The sequence below is a fragment of the Candoia aspera genome, chromosome 1, assembly GCF_035149785.1.
Source record: "Candoia aspera isolate rCanAsp1 chromosome 1, rCanAsp1.hap2, whole genome shotgun sequence".
Classification (NCBI taxonomy): Eukaryota; Metazoa; Chordata; class Lepidosauria; order Squamata; family Boidae; genus Candoia; species Candoia aspera.
Window position 1 is genome coordinate 271,935,278 of NC_086153.1, and position 23,660 is coordinate 271,958,937.

The window sequence follows — 23,660 nt, forward strand, 5'->3', positions numbered from 1 at the left end:
AAGAGACTTTTTAAAAAAAAAATTATAAAGCAGGAAATGCTCCAAACCATCCAAAGGCCTATTTCTCTACTAAATGTAGATTATAGTTTTTTAGGGCTCTACATGTAGTCCTCGCTTAACGACCACTCATTTAGCAACATTTTGGACCTATGATGGCACTGAAAAAAACCGACTTGTGACCAGCCCTCACACTTATGCCATCACTGCATCCCCATGGTCATGTGATCACAATTCAGGCACTTGGCAAACAGTTCACATTTACGACCATTGCAGTGCCCCATAGTCAGATGATCACCATTTTTTATCTTCCCAGCTGGCTTCTGGCAAGCAAAATCAATGGGGAACCTCATGATTCACTTAATGACCACATGGTTCACTTAATGGCCATGTGACTCACTTAACAACTGTAGCGATTTGCTTAATGACTGCTGCAAAAGGGTCATAAAATCAGGTCAGATTCGCTTAACAAGCACATCGCTTAGTGACCAAAACTCCAGTCCCAATTGTGGTTGTTAAGCAAGGACTACCTGTAGCTACAAAGAGATTAAATGGATTTTTAATTGATCTAATACATCCTGATCAGACTGTGTTCTGAAGAAACACATGAGAGATAATATCAGATACATTTTGAATGCCACTGAGAATATAATATGATATAAATCAGGGGGGAAAAGTGGAAAAAAGAAGATTTTGACAAATTGAAATGGCTCTTAATACACACGACTTTGAAGAAGATGGACTGTGGTTTGAATTTTCTCACATAGATAAAGGGCCTTTATAAAAAACAAGAAGCTAAGATAATGGTAAATGGAATTTATTACAATAATGTATTATAATGAAAGGGGCATGACAAGATTGTCCTCTCAGTTCTTCTTTATTTTTGCTGGCTTTATATCCAGTAAAGGAAACTATGGCAAGAAGAATATCAGTAATAAACATTTTACCAAGGATCAATTTATTTCAAATGATCCCAGTAAGAACTGAACATAAGGTATTAAATGAGTGGCAGAGACAAATAACTAATTTTATCTGGTCAAATAAAAGTTAAGATTTTGCAAATATAAAAGAACAAAATGGACTAGCAGTACCAGATCTTAAACTATATTATCAAGCTAGCTGCCTAACTTGAATTACAAACTGGACTGTATCATTTTATGGCTAGGTTACTTTTACTGAGGAAGCAGGACTCCCAGAAGATTTCCATAAGTACCTTGGAGTCAAACAAAAATGTATGATCTAGAAGAGATCTTTTAATTATTAACAGCATACTAAAAGTATGGGATAAATACAGAAAAAGAATAAGCCTTGCTCTAACATTAAATATTTTCATTAAGGTAAAAATTTAATTTAAAAAAAATCAGTGATTATATATCCTGCAAGACTTAATTTCTAACAAAACAAAGATGAAACCTTTCAAGACTCTCTGGAATTGTTAGAAATCACTTCAATGATTTTAATATTTCCAAATAAGCAGCATAGTCTAAAAAGGAATTACAAAAACAAGGTGGAATACTTAAGAAACTTGACTGAATTTGAAAAACTCAGAAGATTTTTGGGGCTTACTTACAAGTTGTTACTGAAACACAATTCAGAAACTATACAAATCAAAGATTGCACGATGAAATGGATGTAAAATGTAAACAGGACAATCCATGGCAACTATGGGAATATCAATGGAAGACAAATATTGAATTTATTGTGAACATTACACTTAAAAAAAACCAGTATAAGATGCTTCAGTGTTGGTATATTACTCCAGTGCTGATTGTTCAAATAGATAATTCATATTAAAAACTGCTAGAAATGCAATAAACAGGTCAGATCATTTTTTCATATTTGGTGGAATGTTATAAAGCTCAACAATTCTGGAAGATGATCTATTATAGAATGAAACAAATCTTAAAGATTAAATTTTCTTTCCTGCCAGCTGTTTTTTTCACTAAATATCACCAAGTTTATATCCCTACAAAGTATATAGATTTGGCTTTGTATATAATAACAGCTGCCAGGATTTTATTCTTCTTACTAGAAATCCATGGTGTATCTCCATATTCAAGATGCACTTCAACAGAACATACTATGTCTTGCCATTATAAAAAAAGGAAGTTACCACGATATGGACACTATAGCTAGGCTATTTCTATCCAGGAAGAACATATTATAACAGACATATCAGCCTAATTTAAGAGGCTGATATCAGTATAGTAGATTATACATTTGATTAAAAGGATATCTGAAACTTTAGTGTGAAAATACTGCTCTACAAGGACTCGCTAGCCATGTATTTCATTATTTAGGGAGAATGCAGCATCTGGCAAAGCAGATCAAGTCCGAGAAAGATTAACAACTCACTAACACAGGAGTGGGCAACTTCCATCTAGGCTGGAGCTACAGTTTACTTTTCCAGATGGCCAACAGGCTAATTAAACATTTCTACTATCTCACCTTAATAGACCTTTGTATAATCAACATACTGAGAGACTTTTAATCCAGATATCTTGATGAGCTTGCTCAAAAGTTTTATATAGATGCTAAATAACATCAAGAATTGGATGAAACCCTATAGAACCTGAAAATGTCCCCCTCTTCCCGTTTAAGAAGACTGATCATTTCCTCCCATAAGGTGGACCATATAACCAAACAGACAGTGAAGGCATTATTTGTAATGACTATTATAAACATCCTATAGGATGTATTCTTCAATTGTCTGGTTAAATTCCATTGGATTTCTTCATTTACCCCTCTGGAGAAGAGGTCCTGTAGATTTAGATGTAAAAATAGAACTGTGATTATTTTTCAGCCTTGATACACATGGCAAACACTGAGTTTCCAGACTAGGGGCAATCACTGTCCTTACCTAGTCCTTTTCAGAATACATACAGAATGCATACAGAATAGTTCTGTCTGAGGGGAACAGCTCATCTGTTAAGCAATTGTTTGGCACTGGTGCAATACTGCATGGCAGTTGTAAGGGTAGGAGAGAAAATCAGTTTACAACTTACAGAAATTAGTCTACAGCTAAGATTAGTTATTCATGAAAAACAAACCACCTGACAACATTAACATTAGATAAACAAGAAAAAAATTCTCATTTCACTATCAGCCAGCAAATTATAGAAGCAGAGTGGAAAATTACTGAGATAGGAATTTTAGAGTATCTGGTTATTTTACCAATACTGAAAGTACAAGTATAAAATATTAAACATAGTGCCCAATTCCACAGAGCAAGGTGGGAAAGCAAAATCAATACTGTTCATTACTATATACTATAGAAGATACCAAGGTAGCTATTTTGCTTCTTTTAAATATGATCAAGCATGTACTAGTTCAACTATTTTCTCAACCCAACTGTTAAATCTACAATTAAAACAATTGACAATATCATGTAACAGAGAAACATGGGATTTATTTTGAAAGGTGAACAAAATATATGACTAAACTAGAGCTGAAACTGTGTGTGTGCTGGGCATCTTATGCAGACATTGTAAAAAATAGGTGATCCAAGCAAAGCTTCTCAACAACATAAGAATAAAATTTGAATAGAAAGGTCACGTTCTACTGGAAGGTCTCATCTTTCCTCTCCTGAATGTGCACCATTTTAATTTCTTACACTTCAAAGCCTGCTTTAAAAATAGTCCTTAGTGCAGATATCCAATCATTTTTGCACCTAGTTTTTTTTGACAAGAGCATTTTCACTTTTATATCAGAAAAGGACAGTTAGAATAGTTCAGACCTGATGGGGCTTCAAACACAGACTGAGATGGAATCTAACTAGAAAAGTCTAGCAGTCTTACCTCCTGAGTGAATCCTCCTCTGAAATTTCCTCAGGCATTTCCTGGTTTAAGGCGTCCTGTGATACATTCTCAGGTCTATTTGAAGCAGATTGGCTGTAAACTCTTTCCCAGTGCCCCGTCTCTTGATTAAAGACCCCTCTCACAGTCCTTTCCTCTTGAGGATTAGAAGATCTTCTCAGGGGCAGCCTGCTAGAGGGAGAAGTTCGGCTTTCCATTCTCTCAGAAGGTGGTAGCTGGCTACTGCTGGATGGCACCCCCTCAAATGTGCTTTGGGACTGCCCAGGTGCAAAGCTGGGTGTGCTTCTTTCCCAGCGAAGTGTGTCATTGTTAAAAGTCAGCAGGTTGTGACAGGCGCGACAGCGGTTCAGATGCCCCCGTGACAAATTGGAATTGTTTTCACTGCTATGTGGGGTCTGTTGATGAGAAGGACCAGGCCTATCAGGCTCAATGTTGTTATTAAGCATTTCCTGGGCCTGATGTGACTGACTAGGTTCACCACTTATCCCCTGATCTAGTTCTTGAAGCCTATCATATTCCAAGAAGAATCGCCTCAAGTCACATTGAAGCTCATTGCGAAGGCTGGCTGGATTGCTTGGGCCAGTACTACTGGTGCTTTCTGCTTCAGCTTCAGGAGCTGGGAAACCCCTCCCTTCTGTAGCTGAAGTATATACAGAGGATTGGGAACTTCCTTCCTGCTGTCTCAGTACCGACAACAAACTCACTGAAGAGGCACTGGTTCTAGGAGGAGGCATACCTTCCAACTCAGAGCGAGGGCCCATATTCAACACTGTTCGAGTCCACTCAGAACCCTCTAACCCTGAGGCCATCTGTCTTGGGTGGATCCTGGACGGATGGCCTGACAAAGACCCAGTAAGGGATCTACGAGTGGGGCCCAGGCTAAAGTTGCGCAGGGTGTTGCCAGCAGTACTGCTCTGAACAGTGCTGAAAGCAGATGGTCGATTAAGGAGTCCCTGCTCCTGCTGTGCTGAAGATGCCTGCTCCTGGGGTTGGTAAGGTTCCATTTGCACAGAAGAAAAGGAAGTGCCAGTGGACCCAGAGGATGTGGAAGGGGCGTTGTCCTGGGATGGGAAGAGAGAAGATGGAAGTCTTGCACTAGAACATCGCCTGCAAAGGCACAAAACCCCCAGATGCTGGCAACATTTTACTGAGGGGTAATTGACAGGCTCACTGAGGCCATTATAGGCAGATGCTCTAGAGGTTTCACTAGCTGGAGTTGGTGGTGGTGGTGGAGGAGGTGGAGGTGGTGGGGGGGGAGGAGGAGGAGGAGGAGGGGAGGGTGTAGCAGAGTCTTGCATGGCGTTTTGCTCTCCCACCTGGATACCAGAAGAGCGTGACGACAGCATATGCAGGAAATTATGAAGAAGTGGCGTGCGTCTCACTGGTTGAGATTGGAGAATGGAACGCTGACGATAATGTGGTATTTCTGTACTATCCACAGGTATTTCCACCTCTTCATCATTCTGCAGAACAAAGTGCACACTATCAATCAATTTAAAGGAAAAAAAGGACCTCAAATAACAGTAAGATAAAGCAGAGGACACTTTTCTTGAGTTGGATAAAATTACTAAGAATCTTTCTTTAGAATGGTCAGCTTAGATCCAGGAAATTTGATTTAACAATGCTGTAAATTCCCACATAGGTACAGTACAGTTCTTTCAAAGTGGACAGTACAGCTAATACAGCCCAAAAATAATCAGCACAAAGAAAGCTTTGGGGCCACCAACATGCAATTTGGCAGCTGAAATACTACTATCAGCTCCTAGTTACGTATGAATGTATAAGCTTGTCTTTTTTTGTGTCCTCCCTTTCTGTACGAAAGACTAGAATGGATTATCCAGTAGTCATCCATTCAAATGCTTTCAGATTGCTACCTATAGATTTAACAATTCTAGATCATGTAATTCCAGACTAGTCTGTTTAAAAAATAACAAACATGCATAGCTAACTTAATAACACAGAGAACTCTACTACGAAGCATCTTCACGCTACATGCAAAACCTCAAACTTTTTACAGTCAGAACATCTAATGGTCTTCCAAGTGATTCACGAAACAATTATTACCTGCTGGTTGGAAGGGTTAACAATTGCTGTGAGTAAATAATGCCCAAGGGGATCAAATCGTACTAGTCTGAAATAGAAAGGAAGATTTATTTTTAGCTCAGGCTGTTCAAGCCAATAATACCTTCAAGTCCTAACAACTTGCCATATTTCTAGTTTTCAAAAGAAAAAAATGCCTGATTTTAGAACTTCAAAATGATTTTTAAAAATCCACATTCACAAGGATAAGGTCAAGCAAATGTCTGAGATTGCTTCCAACTCCCTAAACAGCAACACTTGCGCAATGATCTGTTCAGTTATCGTTCCAGTTTCAAAATTAACTAGACCTACACACAAACACACGCACCCCTTGCTATATTTCAGAAAATATTTTATGCTTCCAATTTATAACTAAAATAGAGAGTTTCAACTTATACATATTATACAGAAGTTGTTTAAACTGAATTATTCTTTCAATAGGTAATGTTAATTAATTTAATTCAACATGATGCCTTTATACTTTTTGTGCCTTGGATAATTGTAGGATTGTTATTGGGATCGCCTATTATTTCCTGGCTTTTATTAGCTCAACCTAAAGGACAGTCTCCAAAGGAGCAACCATTTCATTCACCTATTTTGTCTACATTCAAACACTAATTCCTAGGTAAGCAATATCTTTGCAGGGCTGTTTCAAGCAGTCTTAGTTTTCAGGTTCACCAAAACTTATGTTGTAATTTGATCCTATCAGCCAGCCAGAAGATAGTTGGGCTTTTGATGCCTCTGGCTAACAAAGCAACTGCCTTTTTATAGTTTAATATTTTTCTTTCAATAAATATTCATGCCCACTTGCATATTCTAAATACCTCTGTTTCTGCCCTGTCATTCTACATAAAAAGTTCAACATATACTATTGCCCAATTACTTTGTTGTACTACTTGTGAAAGGCTATAGTTATTGAAGAACTGTAACAGGATAGGTGAGTTGGAACTCATTAAAAATGGCATACATCTCTGATCTAGATAAGCAATACTGTTTCAGAGTCTCACTGGTATGAGATAAAGAAATATAACAATAGGTGGTTCCAACTATCAACTTTGGAGTCCTTGGTGCTCTCTGAGCCTTGTTTTCTTGCAGATGTTTCATTGCCAAACTAGGCAACATCTTCAGTGCGAACAGGGAGAGGGCCTCGCTCTCTGTTTATATACAGTGGCTTGCCCTGCTTGTGTTGGTGGGGGTATTGTTCTCTCCTTGGGAATTCTTTGATTGGGCTGTTGTTTGCTGCTTGGTTGATTGACTGAGTTAATAGTTCCTTGATTAGTGTGTCTTGTGCTGTTTGGTTGTTCATCTGGTGTTAATCCTAGTGTTAATCTTTGCATATCTGGGTGTTGATTGCTGGTGAGGAGGTGTACTGGTCTTTTGGCTTTTCTATTGTCTCTTTTGAATGGTATGTAAATGTTGTTTACCTCTATGTGTCTGTTGATGGCTGCGTTGTCTGAGTGCCAGGCTTCCAGGAATTCTCTGGTGTTTTTGGATTTGGCTTGGTTTAGGATGCTCACTGTTTCCCAGTTGAAACTATGGCTGAGTCTGTCCATGTGTTGTGAGATTAAGGAGTTCTCATCATGTCTTCTGACTGCTAGTTGGTGTTTGTGGATGCGCTCTGCTAGTCTTCTGCCTGTCTGTCCTACATAGTGGCTGTTACAGTCTTTGCACTGTATGCTGTAAATAACTCCTGATTTTTCTTCTTGGGCTACTGGGTCTTTTGGGTTATTTAATATGTTTTGAAGAGTTTTAGTTGGTTTATGTGCTACGGTGATGCCATGTGGTTGTACCAGTCCGTTGGTAGTTTCTGAGATGTTTCTGATGTATGGCAGTGTCATCCTTTTCATAGCTTCTGCTGGTTGGGTTGTAGTGGGTTGGATGGTGATCAGTTTGAATAGGACTATTGCTAATCCTCAAACTGGAGTAACTAACTCCCATTTTTGAATACACTCTTCCTTTGGAAAACTCAGAATAACTTACATATGGTTCCCAGATAGTTTCCAAACTACAAGCTGTCATCAGGTGCTAAGATCAAATTTAACACTGAAGTGCAATGGACAGCGGTCTCCCAAAGTTCATCCAATTTGTCAGTTACTCATTCTAATTTTTGATCAATAAATATACCTTGAGTGATTTTATCCTAAGGATTTCTTCTAACAACAGCTACTCTTCAATTTGCTCTTTAACTAGATACACCCACAGGATTACTCACCGGACCCGCTCCATTTCACTGGCTGTTTTCACCACTGCAAAAGGCTCCCGGCGACTCCAGTCCCAGAAGTGAATCTCATTCGCTGTTGCAATTAGCAGAAGTTGGGCCGTTGGATGAAAAGCCAAGGATGCAATGGCATTGTTGCTATCTGTAAACCAGCTCTCACTTCCACCCTGAGAACAAGTCAATTTAGAGTCACCAATGGTTTTGAAACAAAGAAAAGTCAAAAAGAAAGTCCCCTGTCCAAAACATGTTTCTATTCTCACCTTTAGCTAGATCTAGAATTGAATAATAAGGATCAGCACATATCCTTTCATTTTTCATCACACAGACCCCCATCCTGCACTGTGAAACTCTATGATTCTTTACCTCATTTACCATAAGCACACTGCAATACATATATTGTCTGTAAAAGTTACCTAGGAATTATCACACATTCCAGAGAAAGGAGAAAAAGGTCATTTGAGTTGGCACAAACATTTCAGCTATTCTATACTAGGGAAAGATAATCATGAAAAATACCCATTCAGGCTACAGAGTTTTATTAGAAGGCTTTTTTAACATATAAAACCAATCCAGAACATACCTGATGGTTCTTTAAATATCTAGAGTGGAAAGGGATGTATTCTTAAAGCAGTAACTTCCCCATGACCAATCATCCACACATAAAAAGAGAAATAAATGTGCACAAGAAAGAACTTACATGCAAATCCCAAATTCTAACTTCTCCATCGAGGCACCCTGAAGCAATAAGCCCTGGGATAGTGGGATGAAAAGTTACACACCATGGTGTGCGTCGATGTCCAACTAGCGAGTGAACACACTTGCCCGTTTTCACCTCTGTGATATAAATATTGTGGTTCACATGAGTTGATGCCATGAGGGTCCTGGAGAAAGAAAAAACACTTTAACCAGTTGATTGAGGAGGGGGACAGGAGAACCTTACTTAAGCATCACAGCAATAACACCAACCAAATTAACCTTCCCCAAACTGACACCTCCAAATATCTTAAACCAGAGCTCTCATCATTTCAATGTACATAATAATAGTCACATTGACTTCAAAATATAAGATGGAGTTAGTCCAACACTTCTGGAGAGCCCAACTTGGGAAAGGCAGTAATAAGTTAACCAGCTTTTTCATTTTGATGTGGAGGGTTATCACAAACTGGAATTATAGAATTTTTCAAAGACAGTAGTTATTATCTTTTAGCATTTTAAGATAATTATTATGCAACATTTGTTTTTATGCTCAGCTAAGTATCAAGCATCAAATTAATGATAAATGATAAGATTGGATAAATTAATAAATAAAAATAAATTAATTATTAAAATATATTTTGTACTAGTAATGTAAATATTTCACAGAGTGGGTTACTATCAACAATCTTCCATCATATTCTATGAAACAAAACAGATTGTGATGTGTAAATTTAAAAGAATGAGAATCAAAACTTCACTCAATATAAAGCTTGTATGTGCCACACAAGGACTGACAGAATCCTATAAAGTTCTCTCCACCAAACACAATGATAGGAATGTCATTAGCTTTAACGGAGACTCCTCCCACCATGTTCAGAACCACTTTCTAACTCCTATTATACTGATTTAAAAAAACAGTTCATGCTGGATAGGGTTATGCTCCCTTTGAAAACTCAGATTTTCAGTCTAGGTTCCACCCTTGATTCAGTTCTGAACCTGAGCATCCACATTTTGGTTATCACTAGGGGTTATGCACAACTATAACAACTGCACCCTTTCCAGGAAACATCAAATTTGGTCATGTTATGTGAATTCATTATATACTGAAACATGTGCTAAGAGGGACTGCCTTTGAAAAATCCTAGAAACATCAACTGGTCCTGAATATTGCAGCCAATGTATTAACTGGGGCCAAATACAGGTAACATGTGTCTCCACTACCTCCTAGTTGGTTCCAGGATAATTTAAAGTACTTGCTGTGTCCTATTATTAAGAAAGCTTTCTCAATGCTGCTCCCAGATTTTGAAACAGACAGTGAAATAGAAGGCTACTTAATACTCTTCTACCAGTAAGCCATTTTTTTAATTTAGGCAAGCATTTAGCGAATAATCAGTTTGGATACTGAACTGGGAAGGTACTACTTGTTTTATCAATATAATGTTAATGGTGTTTCAGTGTTTTAGTATTTCATTCTTCACTTTTGTCACCTTAAATGCTATTTCTTTGGTGGAAAGGCATAGTACACTTCAAATAATCAAAGTCTGGAAAATATTGATAACTTTGCCAAATTCATGTTTTCTAAAAGAGAAGATATTTAGAACAAAATAGAAAATAAATCAATGTTACCTGTCTGGACTGAATGCTAGCAGGAAAGTGGAGCGTGGACTATCCGGTAACTCAACTTTCTGAAAGTTAAAAAGTACAGAACATTTTCTAAGCTCAAAGTATTTGTTAGATATAGTGCCAATTTTGCTTTTATGAAATCAACATTGGGAAAATCAGACATGTTCTTAAAACTTTCATACATTATATCATTTCATAAATGATATACCAATTATTAATCCAAATCCATTAACTTTGCAAGTAAACTACATTCAACTATCCAGAAGCAAATATTCATACACTACAGCTCACTGGAGAACTACATTCTTTGTACACTTAAGGATGTGTCATTCCTAGACATCTCCATGTAAAGCAGGAAAACAAACCTGTTCAAAACCCTTAAGAATTCCTGCCAATCATGGTAAACAATATTGTACAGATGGATCAATATGTGCTAGATGGCCTATCTTACCTTGCCTTCCCATTTCATCCAACGGGTTTTGTCTTCAACCAACTCCTGCAAAAGACGCTGTGCTCCCAAAGCTTGTGTTCCCCGTTCTCGGCCCCAAAGGATTCGCACAGCATTCTTTTCTGGTACAACCTTCATGATTTTAGTGCAGAAAATGAGTCACTGACAGACACTTGATCATAAGTACCAAGGATCTACAGAAGGGCCATCCACACCTTGCAAGTCTATCTTCATGGAAATCTAGATAAGAGATATTTCAAAACAAAGCCTAAGACAAACGTTTCCTAAGGTCAGTACAAATACATATATAATTCATTTAACTGTTAACACTGTCCACAAGATTTCTTTATCATCATCAGAATCTGAAAGGAAAATTTAAATGTACTGCCTGTTCAGACAAATGCATTTAAAATTGCAGAACGCGGAGTCCAAGGTGTTAGTTTCCATTACAAGCCCACCACACTGAAAGAGACTGTAAATAACAATGTGCAGAAGAATCCAATTTCTTCTTTTCTTCTTTTCAAGTATTTCTGATTGTTAGAGCATATTGTTAGACTGAAAATATATAAAGAATCAAAACCCTGAATTTTATTGAATACTTGTTTCATAATAAGTTTGTAATATGGACATTCTAATCAAATGTTTAATTTGAATAAATTAAGGGTCAATTTGCATTGCTCTCTTTTTGACATATTTTGTGTACAATGTATTAGCTAGAATAAAACTAGATAATTTTGGGTTTATCCTCAAAATTATCTCACTCAATAAACAATGTAGCCAAACATGCAGAAAAATGCAGTTTCCTACTATGGTAGGCTTCCTGTTTCTATAAAAGGTGAATTATTAATTTCTAAAATTTCCCCATAGGCTTTGCCTACAGAAATAAGTGATGTAGCAGATGCCACATAGCAAGCAGAATATAATATTTAATTGGATTATGGAAGCTTACAGAAAAAAATAATCATATCAATTTCTATAAACAACCAAGAGGAACTAGAGAGTTCTCATTACAGTCTTAACTTTGTTGAGAACTTTCAAACTGCTGACCTAGACAACAGCTATTTATGAAGGATAATATTTTTAATCAGCCACAAGAGGAGAAATTTTCCTTGCTAAACAAAGTTAATAGAGTTCTTAAGGGAATCTTCTGCAGAAATTATACTGCTCTCTGATAAAATAAAATCATTTTTACACAAATCTAATCTGCATGCATTTTGAAAGTTTTGAATATAATCCAAGTTGTTGAGTTTTCTGAAACAAATATTAGAAAAAGGATGAAAAATTCATCACTAATTTCAAACTCTCAAGCTTTTATTTCTTATAGGTTCTATACCTTAAATAAAAGAAGTAATATAAGCTTTATCCAAGGCCTAAACTATATCACTCTCAAAATTAATAAGATCCTGCAGAATGCTAATGCAGGCAGAGTGGGGAAGACTCTCAATACAAGTTAAAAGATTAATATTTACCTTGTTTCATTAAATTTGCAAAGAGAGAAAAGAAAAATCCCCTTTTATTTTTCCAGAGTGGAAGGTGAATTGCTATTCCTTTATTTTGCTACTTCAAAAGAAAATGCAAATCAGCTCAGTTATCTATACACTTCTTCCCTTGTTTCCATCTGTAGGGAAACACCAAGATGAGAGGTACATTCTGGGCTTACTTTTCAGCACTCAAAAATATCTAGTAATTTTTCAAAAAAAGAATTCTAGCCCTTTCAACTCTGAGTACACACAAAATAGTTCTAGTAACTGTAGAAAGCTTATTTATCTTAATTTATATTTAATGTTTTACTTTTAAATTGCTGTAAGCCACCTAAGTGCTTATACAAACAGAAAGGTGTGATATAAATCATTTGTATCTCAAAGGATATAGATGCTAGTTTAGTTTCTATGTCAGTAAACAACTTTATGAACTTAGAGGCACTTGAAACATACATTTGGCACTTGTCTTGGAAGAACTCTTAGCCAGATAGGGGGTATGGTAAGTCCTCTCCCTTCTTATCAACTGAATGTAAACATGGTTAAATCTTTACTTTGACTGAAAATCTCAAGGTGCGGCCAGATATTCCTACTGTTGAAACATACCCTCAACCTTCTGGTCCAGAATATCTTTTCATCATAGATCAGGCTCACAGAAAAGATATTACTGTATGTCCTTTAGTTATGAAAATGGTTTTAGAAATTGGTAAAATCTCTTCCTTCTAGTAAAGGAGGAACTAATGCATTTCTGAATGATAAACAGAATGATAATCTAAGGAAGACATGAAGAAAAAATCAAGCTTTTTTTTTACTATAGTTCATAATGGTAAATGTGGCAAATGACAAACTAGAGTCATAAAAAGACATTTTTGTAAACAAGTTTCTGATTAATAGCTTCTGTTGGAACAAACTAAGGAAGGCAATTAACAGATTAAACTTTCCCAACCAGAAAGAACATTCCAATACAGAGGTATTATGAAAACTATATATTACACAAGATACCTAACTATAGAACATACTTCAAAGATTAAAATACTGAAAGCATGAAACATGTAGCCGAAAAGGCTATCACCTCTGAAAAACAGTCCTCTTATAACCAATAACATTTAAGTGCCAACAATTCTACAAATACACGAAGTACCCTGAATCTCATGTCTGATGTCTCACTTTTAAACAGTGCTCTATGCAGATGCTTTAATTTTATAGAGAAATCAGTGTTTTTAGCACATTTCTAGAGTTTCATAGAACTTTACAAAAAGAAGAGACCAATATCCAATCACATCTATGTTTATTCAGAAGTATGCCCCACTGAAATCTGGTGTAATTTCTTCAAAAGTTCTGCTAACTTAAAACATACTTTTTCGAACTGTGGTCTCCCAACGTTCATATTCTAGAATGTACAGAGAGATTTTTTCACTTTATTAGAATTCATTCATTATTCATTTGCCTATTCCTTTGTCTTGCAATAGATCTTATATAGCTGTAATGCATTGGTCAATAGCCTATATAAGATACTTCCCCAAATTAAACCTCTCAATTCCACAATTTAGCAATAATTTATATCAGTTTTAGTCCTAAAATATTAAACTTCTGGTTCTTGCTGACCACTGAGCAGTGCCATTGTTTACAGCGATTAATGTAATCCAGGGCAGTGCTTCCCAAACATGGGTAAATTACCCAAAATTGGGTAAAAGTGGTTTTTCTTTGGGTAATGACACACGAACCCATTACCCAATCACAATAGGGACATTTAAATTGACTTAAAAGTGTTTTACCTACATTAGGTAAAAAGGACTTTCTGATAAGCGGTTTTGAGTAATGAAGGAAAAGGTTTGGGAAGCACTGATCTAGGGTATATCATTTTTTTACCCTTTCAATGATGATAGTTAAGTATTCATTTGTTCAATCAATCAATCAATTTATACGGCCACCCATCTCAAATACATGACTCTGACCAGCTAACAAAACTTAAAACAAGATAAAAACAGTATAACAAAATTATAGGTATATTTTTTAAAAATGGGATTAAGCATCTGGCCACATCTTAATGAAATCTCAAAATGATATATAACTAACTTAAATTAAATAATTGGGAAGGTAAGCTAAAAGTTCTCTAAATGATCTCAACATTAAAAAAATTATCAGTTAATTACAAAGTGAAATTCAGTGAAGATAAACATAAGCTGTGTATACATATCCTTTCCACACAAAAAAAAGGTACAAAAATAGGAATGACTGTCTTATGCGTAATTTACTTCCTTGAAGATTTGCAGAAAAACATGAAGGACAGGTGATGGTTAGACATTCTTTTTATGATAATGCAAACATCACAGCTTTTTGTAGAGATTGAGCCGATTCCCTAAAATCTATACCTTGCTCTTCTTCCTTCAGAAGAATAAGTGGGTGCAAAACAGATTGTACAGTACACCAAATCAAACTTGCAAAATATTAACACCTCTTCCAGTGGCATGACAGGGAAGAATTATATCCTAATATTGGCACCAAAACCCAGACTGGATAGAGTTCTACAAAAGAGGTTCTGTTCCACATTTGGTGAATAGATCACATGGCTCCCAAGCCACTTCATGTTCACATATTCAGACTTGAAAGAAGGATACCCATTCAAAAATATACTTGCAAACACTTTAATGGTCTAAAATATTAAAAACTATACTTCTTCTTATCATTACCAGAGTTCCCTAACCTATATTTCATTACATAATATCCAGGAGAAGGCAAGACTGGACAGAACCCAGGGTTTATTTATACAATCTTTCAGAGCAGATATTTATTTTGAATAATTTTATAGATAATGGGAAGTGCCTTGCAGCAAAAGAGTCAAAGCTTTCTTGCTTAAAGGTTAGTGTTAGCATACCTTTATGCTTTAAAGGATGTTTTATCAGGTTTACTTGTGTTATTAAAAGCACAGAAGTGACAGGAAAAGAACACAGTTCTTTATTGGTAATACACTTTTTTTTGTAGCAATTGAAGTGCAGTGCTTAGATCCTTGAAACTTACACATATTATTACATCATAAAACAATGGTTTGGAAAAAAGAACTTATTTTAGAATTGCTCTAAAAAGCCCATTTTTTGAGAATTTTTATATGTATAGATTATGCCAGATATATAGATTTTAAAGAAAAGCATTTTTGTTTCCTTCTATATAAAAGAATCTACATACTCATAATTGTAACTTGCCATTTGATGTTGGGGGGATTGGTCTGGGCTAGATTGCATTTATTGTCTCACAATGAGCAGCACCCTTCTTAAAGGGCAAACAGCTGATCTACCCTGCAATTAATCACTGATGTGTCTCTCACTGTGCTCAATGGGGCTTTCTCTTAAATAAACATTGCTCTCCCCTGAATACTTCATGGTACAAGAGAGAATGGAACTCCGCATGTGAGAATGTTTCCCACAGGGCAACAGGCCAAACTCTCATATTTGGGACCAGACCAGAGCAGCCCCATCTTTGCCTTCGAAGAGGAAAAGCGAATCAGGAAAAGAACAGGAGGAAGCATAAATGATTACGCGCGCGTATTTACGTGTGTTAAAACAAACCAAAGCCATTTTGGGGAGAAAAATAAAGTATACCAGAAGATGCCGCAAAAGTAAGCAAGCAGCCCTGCCTCTAAGCACAGGCCTCTTGCTCGGAGAGAGGCTGACCGCCACGAAAATACCATCGGGTGGGCCTGCGAGTCTCGTAACCCAATTCTCAACCAGGCAGATTAGTGACACTGAGATTACTGAAAGTCAGCCCGAGCAAAAGAGTGGGGATGCGCTAACCGGGGAAGCTCCTCTGCTGAAGGACGGGGGCTCAAGGTGGGCGGGCTGGAGGACTAGACTCCGGGTTAGGCCTACTGCCTCGTAGCCCAGGCGACTCGACCTTCAGCGCCCACTGGCCCTCTCCATTCCCGCCGCCATCCCCTTGGAACCGCCACTGTGGCCTCTCCCCGCCGGCTTGAGAGACCCGGGCGCCCCAGGAGAGGAAGCAGGCCCAGAACCTCTAGGCCCGGAGCCTACCTGGGACAGGGAGCGACCAAGGCCCGGCGGCACACTCAAACCCTCAGAAACGGCCAGACGGTTGCGGGGACGGCTACCAAACTGGCCGGGGTCTGGGTGGGGGGGGAACAACCCAAATCCGGCGACGATCTCCCCCGCCTCCTCCTTCCAATGCAGCTTCTCTCGTCGCTACCTCTCCGTGTTACTATCAAGGCCAGTATGCCTAGCCGAGCACCTCGCAGTCGAGTCTGGAGCCGTCGCGAACGAACTCCGAGCCAATCGAACGACGGAGGCAAAACCAAAGCAGTGCTGACGAAGGGAATTCAGAGAGCGGGATCGGCGGGCTTCGAATTTCGAGAGGGAGGAAAGAGGAGAGAAGGTGGGATTTGCGAGACGTAGATCTCCGGTGTCATTTCAGTTCTGGACACACATCAAGGGAAAAGCCTGAGGATAACAACGATATATGCTTCCCATCGCAATTCTTTCCTTCCTTCTTTCCTTTCTTTCTTTTCCTTTCCTTCTTTCCCTCCCTCCCTCTCTCTTTCCCTCTTACTCTCTTTTTGCCTGTCTTTCAAAATACACTTCCATAAAGTATGTTTAAAAAGAAAATTACACTCGTGTAATTTTAAAATATTTTAATTTATTATGCTATGAGGCCTCTCTTTAAAAGATTTGAGGGGGGGAATATAGCTAATTCACAAATCCAACTAAAGATGCATTTTAATGTCTAAACAATCTAATTATTTCTTAAACAACATTCAGCATATTTTATTTCCCAAACATACTGAAAATTAATAGAAAAAATTACTGTGTGCTTCTCTGCATCTAAATTTTTTAGGCATTTTATTTTGCTATCTTTTCTCTATAACAAAGACATGTACAACATCCTTATTTTCAGCAATGTCTCTGGGCCCTATAAGGTCCTAAGAAAATAAAAATTATGGGCATAGGTAGTCTAGTGCTTTGATTGGGATTGGGATATCCCGCCTGGATAGAGGCCCCCTCCTGCTCACCATCAGTACTCATGACACTACCAACCTAAAACAGATTGAGGACCTCTGTTTTAGCAAATATGTGTGAATAACGAAATTAACTAGTCAATAGGATTGGCAATATCGCCTAATTCAGCTGAAATGAAGTGTGTCAGTAACAGAATGGATGCTGAAATCATTAAAATTGGATCCTACTTTTTTCACCTCTGTTTCTCCCAAAGGATCCCACAACAGTGATTGATAAGGAAGGTTTTCAGAAACAGATTGTGGTTGACCCAATGGGTTCACACCTCATACTAAACTAGCCGGCTGGGTGACCTTGGCCCAGTCACTCTCTTTCAACCCAACTCACCTCACAGGAAGGAGCATTAGGTATGTTTGCTGCCTTGGGTTATTTATAAAAATAATAATAAAGGCGGGATAAAAATTAAATAAATAAATGTGGTTTCTTAGTTTTTGGCTTAACAAGTCAGCCAATTGTGGTTAATCAGTAAACTAAAACCATGGCTTAGTGCAATGTATAAATGCAACCATAATGTAGTCTATTTGATTCTCACTAGGCCAACAGAATACAACTTCATGTGGCGCAGAGCGGTAGGCAGCAATATTGCAACCGAAACTCTCCCCACAACCCAAGTTTGATCCCAGCAGAAGCTGGATTCTCAGGTAGACAACTCAGGTCAACTCAGCCTTCCATCCTTCCGAGGTCAGTAAAATGAGTACCCAGCTTGCTGGGGAAAGGCAATTACAATGGGGGAAGGCAATGGCAAACCACCCCGATATAGTCTGCCAAGAAAATATCACGAAAGCGGCATCCCCACAAAGGGTCAGACATGACTCAGTGCTTGCACAGGGGACCTTTCACCTTTCACCTCATGCCAACAGAGCCATTGTGTTTTATAAATCATGATTTACGGCTTATCATTAATAGAACCAGACTACTATGACTCACAGTGGTTAAAACAAATGATGATTTAGAACAAATTGTGAACTCAGGTGTTAAATAATTTTTTTTTAATAGACTAATGCATATGATCCCAATAATAAATGCTGAAAGATAAGAAAATCCATATGTATAAGGCTTGGAATTATAATTGAAATCTTCAACTGAGAAGGAGCAAGTCCCACTGCAATTTGGGATATGAATTCCCAGTATGAATTCTTGCTTTATGGGTTTCAAGAAGCAAGAAACAATAAAGCTATTTTATGGTCTGGGAAAGTCTACTAAACACAAGAGCTGCTTTTGAAGTTACTGGACAACAGCCAATAATGTTCATATGTCACAGACAGTCAATTTATTACAGTCTTAGACCAGTACAAGAAGTGTGTCCATGAGTGATCTGCAAACACTTATACATCTAATGTCAATACAACTGAATTGGAGCCATTTCAGGATAATTTCTTTTATATCTATATCTGTATATATAATTTTATTAAAGATTTTTAAAAAGGACGATAAAAATACAAACTAATATAAAGCAAGAAAAAGAAAGTAAAAAAGAAAGCTAAAGTGCAAGGAAGAAAAAAAGAAGAAAAATAGAAAAGAAAAAAGATACAAAGCAGTGGCTTCTGATTTTTACAGCAGTTTTAAGTACAATTATAGATTTATCTCTTACTCTATGGTTACAATATAACTCTTTTCTTTCTATAATCCATCCTGTCTGATCATCAAAACCATAAATCATAAGTACATTTTTTTTCTGTTTTAAGCAAGAAGTCCATAATGAGTTTCCAGTCAGCAATAAACATTTTGTCTTATACAGTATTTCAAGAATCAAAATAAACAAGAGAGGAGACAGTGGACATCCCTGTCTTGTTCCTTTTTGTATCTCAGAGGGCTTTGTTATATTTCCGTTAACAATTATTTGTGCTTTCTGTGAAATGTAAATCAATCTTACCAACTTTATAAAGTTCTCTCCAGAATGCATATCTTCCAAAACCTTGAACAAGAAAGCCCAGTTCAAATTGTCAAAGGCCTTCTCTGCATCTAAAAAAGTCAGTGCAGCTCGTTTTTCATTGTATTGTTCCAACTTTTGTATTCAACACATTTCTAACATTGTCCTTTAACTGTCTTTTAGATAAAAAAACACATTGATCCTCATGAATAAATTTTTGCAAAATTATTTTCAGTCTATCAGCTAGAATTGTTGTGAACAACTTGTAGTCATTATTCAATAATGACATCAACCTATAGTTTCTTGTTAAAGTAAAATCTTGTCCCTCTTTAGGTATTAGTGCTATACTGGCCTCTTTCCAACTCTCTGGCATCTTTCCTCCCTATAAAGTAGAGTTCATCATGTTTTGTAAAGGTTGTAAAGTTCATCCTCAAAACATAATAAGAACTTGATAATCCATCTGGACTAGGCACCTTTCTTGGTTTAATCTTTTTTATAGCTTCAGAAACATCTCTTATTGTTATAGGTCCATTCATAATCTGTCTCTGTTCCTCTGTAATCCTCAATATTTTTTTCCATACTGGTGTTAGAAGGATAAGGATTTGTAATGCCATTATGGAAAAACTTTGGGGCAAATGTCCAGGGTTCAACTCAGCACAATGAGTGGGCCTACTCCCCCCACCCAGTTCTGAAATCAGTAAAGTGACACACGTTATTATCTAGGACTCAAAACCAAACATCATCTAACCATACTAAATAAGAGCAGCAAATAAAACCCAAATATTTTATTACGTCTCTTTTTGCTGTCCCTCAATGATTCAGCCAATGAGGTTGAGGTGAGTTAATTCTGTTGGTCTTAATGAGGTGGGCAGGATTCTTGGAACTGTTAGTTTGGCCATCTGTGAGTTGGACCCATGCCCCTTTTGGTTAGCTAAGGCTTCCCAGGAGATGACATGTGGTTGAATCCTGGCAGTGCTGAATTTATCCTTGAGAGAGAGAATGGTCTTACTGCTCCTTAAAGAGGTGGTGGTTTACCCCCTCCTCAAGAAGCCATCATTGGATCCAAAATTCTGGATGACTTTCATCCATCTCCAACTTTTTTTTTTAAGAAAGGTTGTTGAGAAGGTGGCCACACAGAAGCTTCAGAGAATTCTGGAGGAAATCACTGGATCCAACCATTTTGGCTAACTTTTGCCCCATCTCCAATCTTCACTTTTTAGGGAAAATGGTTGAGGTGGTGGTCACGTAGCAGTTTCAGAAGAAATAAATTATCTGCACCCTGTTCATTTGGTACCTGATTGCACATGTGAATGACCTCTGGCAGGAGCAGGATGGGGGTAGTGCATCCATTCTGGCGTTTCTTGATATCTCAGTGGCCTGCAATACCATTGATCATGCTATCCTTCTGGATCAACTCTGGGGATTGAGAGTGGGAGGTAGAGTTTTGTGCTGGTTCATCTTTATTTGGGGTCAGTTCCAGTCAGCATTGATGGGAGGAAGAGATCTAGCCCATGGCCCCTTTTCTGTGTGGTTTCTCAAAGGGGATGCTCTCCACTTTCCTATTTAATATCTACATGAAGCCTCTGGGTGAGGTCATCTGATGACACAGGGTATCATCAGTATGCTGATGAAACCCAGCTTTATATCTCTGCTGTAGGCCAGCCAGGTAATGGTGTGGAGGTTCTATTTCAGTGTCTGGACGCTTTGGGGATCTGGATGGAGAAGAACAGGCTTCAGCTCAACTCTGGCAAACTGAGTGGCTGTGGGTCTTAGGGTCCCCTGGATCCAGGTCTTTTCCATCTTTAGTTGTGGATAGGGTTATACTACCCTAAAAAGAACCAGTATGCAATTTGGGAATCTCCCTGGACTCATGAATGCACTTGAAAGAGCAAATGACAGCTGTGGCCAAGACAGCTTTTGCATAATTTCATTTTGTGTGCCAGTTTTGCACCTTCCTGGACCAGGAGGCACTGTTTAAGGTCACTCATACTTTACTCACCTGCCAGCTGGATTACAGCAGGTCCCCAGTTTAAGAATGTCCTGGTTTACAGACAACTCCTAGTTAAGAATGAACTGCCATAAAGACTATTATATTAAAAATTCAAGTTAAGCATAACATTTCAGGTTAAATACACAATACTACTTTGTGTATTATGTCTGAGATGTTTTAGTCTATTTGGAAGTGTTGCTTAAGTGTTTTATATGCATAGAAAGGTAAAATGTATGCTATATACTAGGACAAGGATTTGACTAACTGTTCTTACATACAAATTCAACTTAAGGACAGATTTAGGAACAGAACTAGTTCTTAAACCAGGGACCTGCTGTACTGCAATGTGCTTTACATCGAGCTCAGGCTGCTCTTGAAGATACTCCAGAACTATAGCTGTTCCAGAATGCGACAGTGCAGGCAGTTATGAGCATACCTCAGTACACAATGTTACACCTCTGCTCCACGAGCTGTACTGGCTCTCAGCGCACTTCCAGATAGAATTCAGGGTGCTGGTTGTCACCTATAAAGTCCTTCATGGCATGGGGCTGGGTTATTTGAGGGACCACCTCTCCCAGTTGTTTCTACTCATCTCACTAGGTCTAACAGGAAGTGCATGCTTTGGGTCCTTTCAATTAAATGTCATCCTATGAGATCTTGGAAGCATGCCTTTTCTGTCACAGCACCTGCCCTCTGGTACCCCATACTCCTTGAGATCAGATTGGCCTCGACCCTACTCACCTTTCATAAAGCATTGAAGACCTGGATGTGTTCCAGGGCCTGAAGGTCAGAAGGTTAGATGGCCTGTTAAGAGGTCTCTGTTAATTGTTTTATTTGGGTTTATCTTCAGTGAGCATTTATTTTTTGCTAGTATTTTTTTAGATTGTTTTAACATGTTGTAGATGCCCAGAGTCACATTCACAAGTTGGGTGGTCACATAAATCAATTTAATAAAAGAGTAATTTAATTATAGTACACGTAGTTCTCGCTTAACAAAGGTAATTGGGACTGGATTTTCCATAGCTAAGGGATGCAGTCATAAAGTGTGATGTCACATGATCACACTGCTTAGCAACAGCAGTTCCAGCAGCCCCCGGTTACCATCATTAAGCGAGGACCTCACGGGTCATTAAGTGAGGACCTCACATGATCTCTTCCAACTTCCTGCCAGCTTCCCCACTGAATTTGCTTGTGGAAAGTTGGCAGAGGAAATGGCAAATCGCAATCACGTGACCGCAGGACTCTGCAATTGTCGTAATTGCAAACTGGTTGCTGAGTGACCAGATCGCCGAGCGACCAGATCATGATCATGTGACCGTGGGGGTGCTTGGACGGCTGGAACTTTGAGGACCAGTCATAATTACCACTTGCTCAGTGCTGTCACAAGTTCAGTCACTGAACAAGCGGTCATTAAACAAGGACAACTTGCATATTCAGCCCAATTAATTACAGATATTGGGTTTAATATACTAAAAGGTAGTTGGTTACATGGGCTGGGTTTACTAGGTTACTGTTACAGGATCAGTAAATCGAAAGGAACCATTTCATCCAATGAGCAGGGCAGGAATTAAAGCACCTATGACAGATGGCTGTCTAAGGGATAAAGGGGGATCCATCATGTCTCTAGGTAATGGTTTCCACACTTAAACTGGATTTAGATTCAAGAGATTGGACTTAGTTTCTAGTCCTCTGATCATTCTTGCTGGGCTTCTCTGAACCTGTTCCAATTTCTCTGATTTCTTCTTAAAGTGTGCTGCCAGAACTGGATATAGTAATCAAGGTGGGATCTGGCCAATGCAAAATAAAGTGAGATTTCTCCATGTGCTTGAGAAATTATACTTCTTTTGATGCAGACAAGACCTGAATTTGCCTTTCTTGGAGCCACATTACAAATCCACACTGATTTTGGCAATTATCACAGTATCTTTAAGGTGCATTCAGATTTGCCCATCTGCATCATGTGGAGGGAGAAGCAAGTGATGAAATGTATCATTATATAGACCTTGTGACCTACATTTTTCAGGGTGATGTCAGGATTCTAGTACAAAGAATATGATTTTTGAAGTGACACATCCTTTGAGAACTCTACCATACTTCAACACAAACTTTCTTTTACACAAATATAGTTGATAACTAAAATGCAGTGTAAATTATGCAACAAAATAAATTACTATATAATTGTGGTATATAGTCTGCAATAAATTACAATTCGTAATCTGAACTTGTTTTGGATTTAATTACAAAGAAAACAAGATACTTTTAATAATATTTTGCAAAATATAGCATTTTATCAGGAAAATAATCCTATCTGATTTCATGTTATACTTTTGATGAATTTTTTTAGTAAAGCTGGACATTAAAGATAACCACGTATTTCATAGACTAAGATACAAGATGCACAATAGAAACAAAATACTTATAGATG

At 37.8% G+C, this 23,660-nt stretch overlaps 1 protein-coding gene across 3 annotated transcripts in view; it reads right to left on the bottom strand.

Annotated features, from left to right (window-relative positions):
* Positions 1-16,591, bottom strand: part of AMBRA1 (autophagy and beclin 1 regulator 1) — a 181,774-nt gene extending 165,183 nt beyond the window's left edge. The window contains exons 1-8 of one of the 3 annotated variants that reach the window (XM_063289679.1): positions 16,380-16,591; positions 10,880-11,116; positions 10,432-10,490; positions 8,807-8,990; positions 8,104-8,276; positions 5,877-5,943; positions 5,129-5,275; positions 3,795-4,873 (exon numbers count right to left, since the gene is read on the bottom strand). In XM_063289679.1, coding sequence (XP_063145749.1) covers positions 3,795-4,873; positions 5,129-5,275; positions 5,877-5,943; positions 8,104-8,276; positions 8,807-8,990; positions 10,432-10,490; positions 10,880-11,014 — 1,844 coding nt within the window. In that variant the 5' untranslated portion in view covers positions 11,015-11,116; positions 16,380-16,591. Of the gene's footprint in view, positions 1-3,794; positions 5,276-5,876; positions 5,944-8,103; positions 8,277-8,806; positions 8,991-10,431; positions 10,491-10,879; positions 11,117-16,379 lie in introns of all 3 variants that reach the window. The other 2 variants (XM_063289680.1, XM_063289678.1) reach the window with 2 other exon arrangements.
* Positions 16,592-23,660: the final 7,069 nt, after the last annotated feature.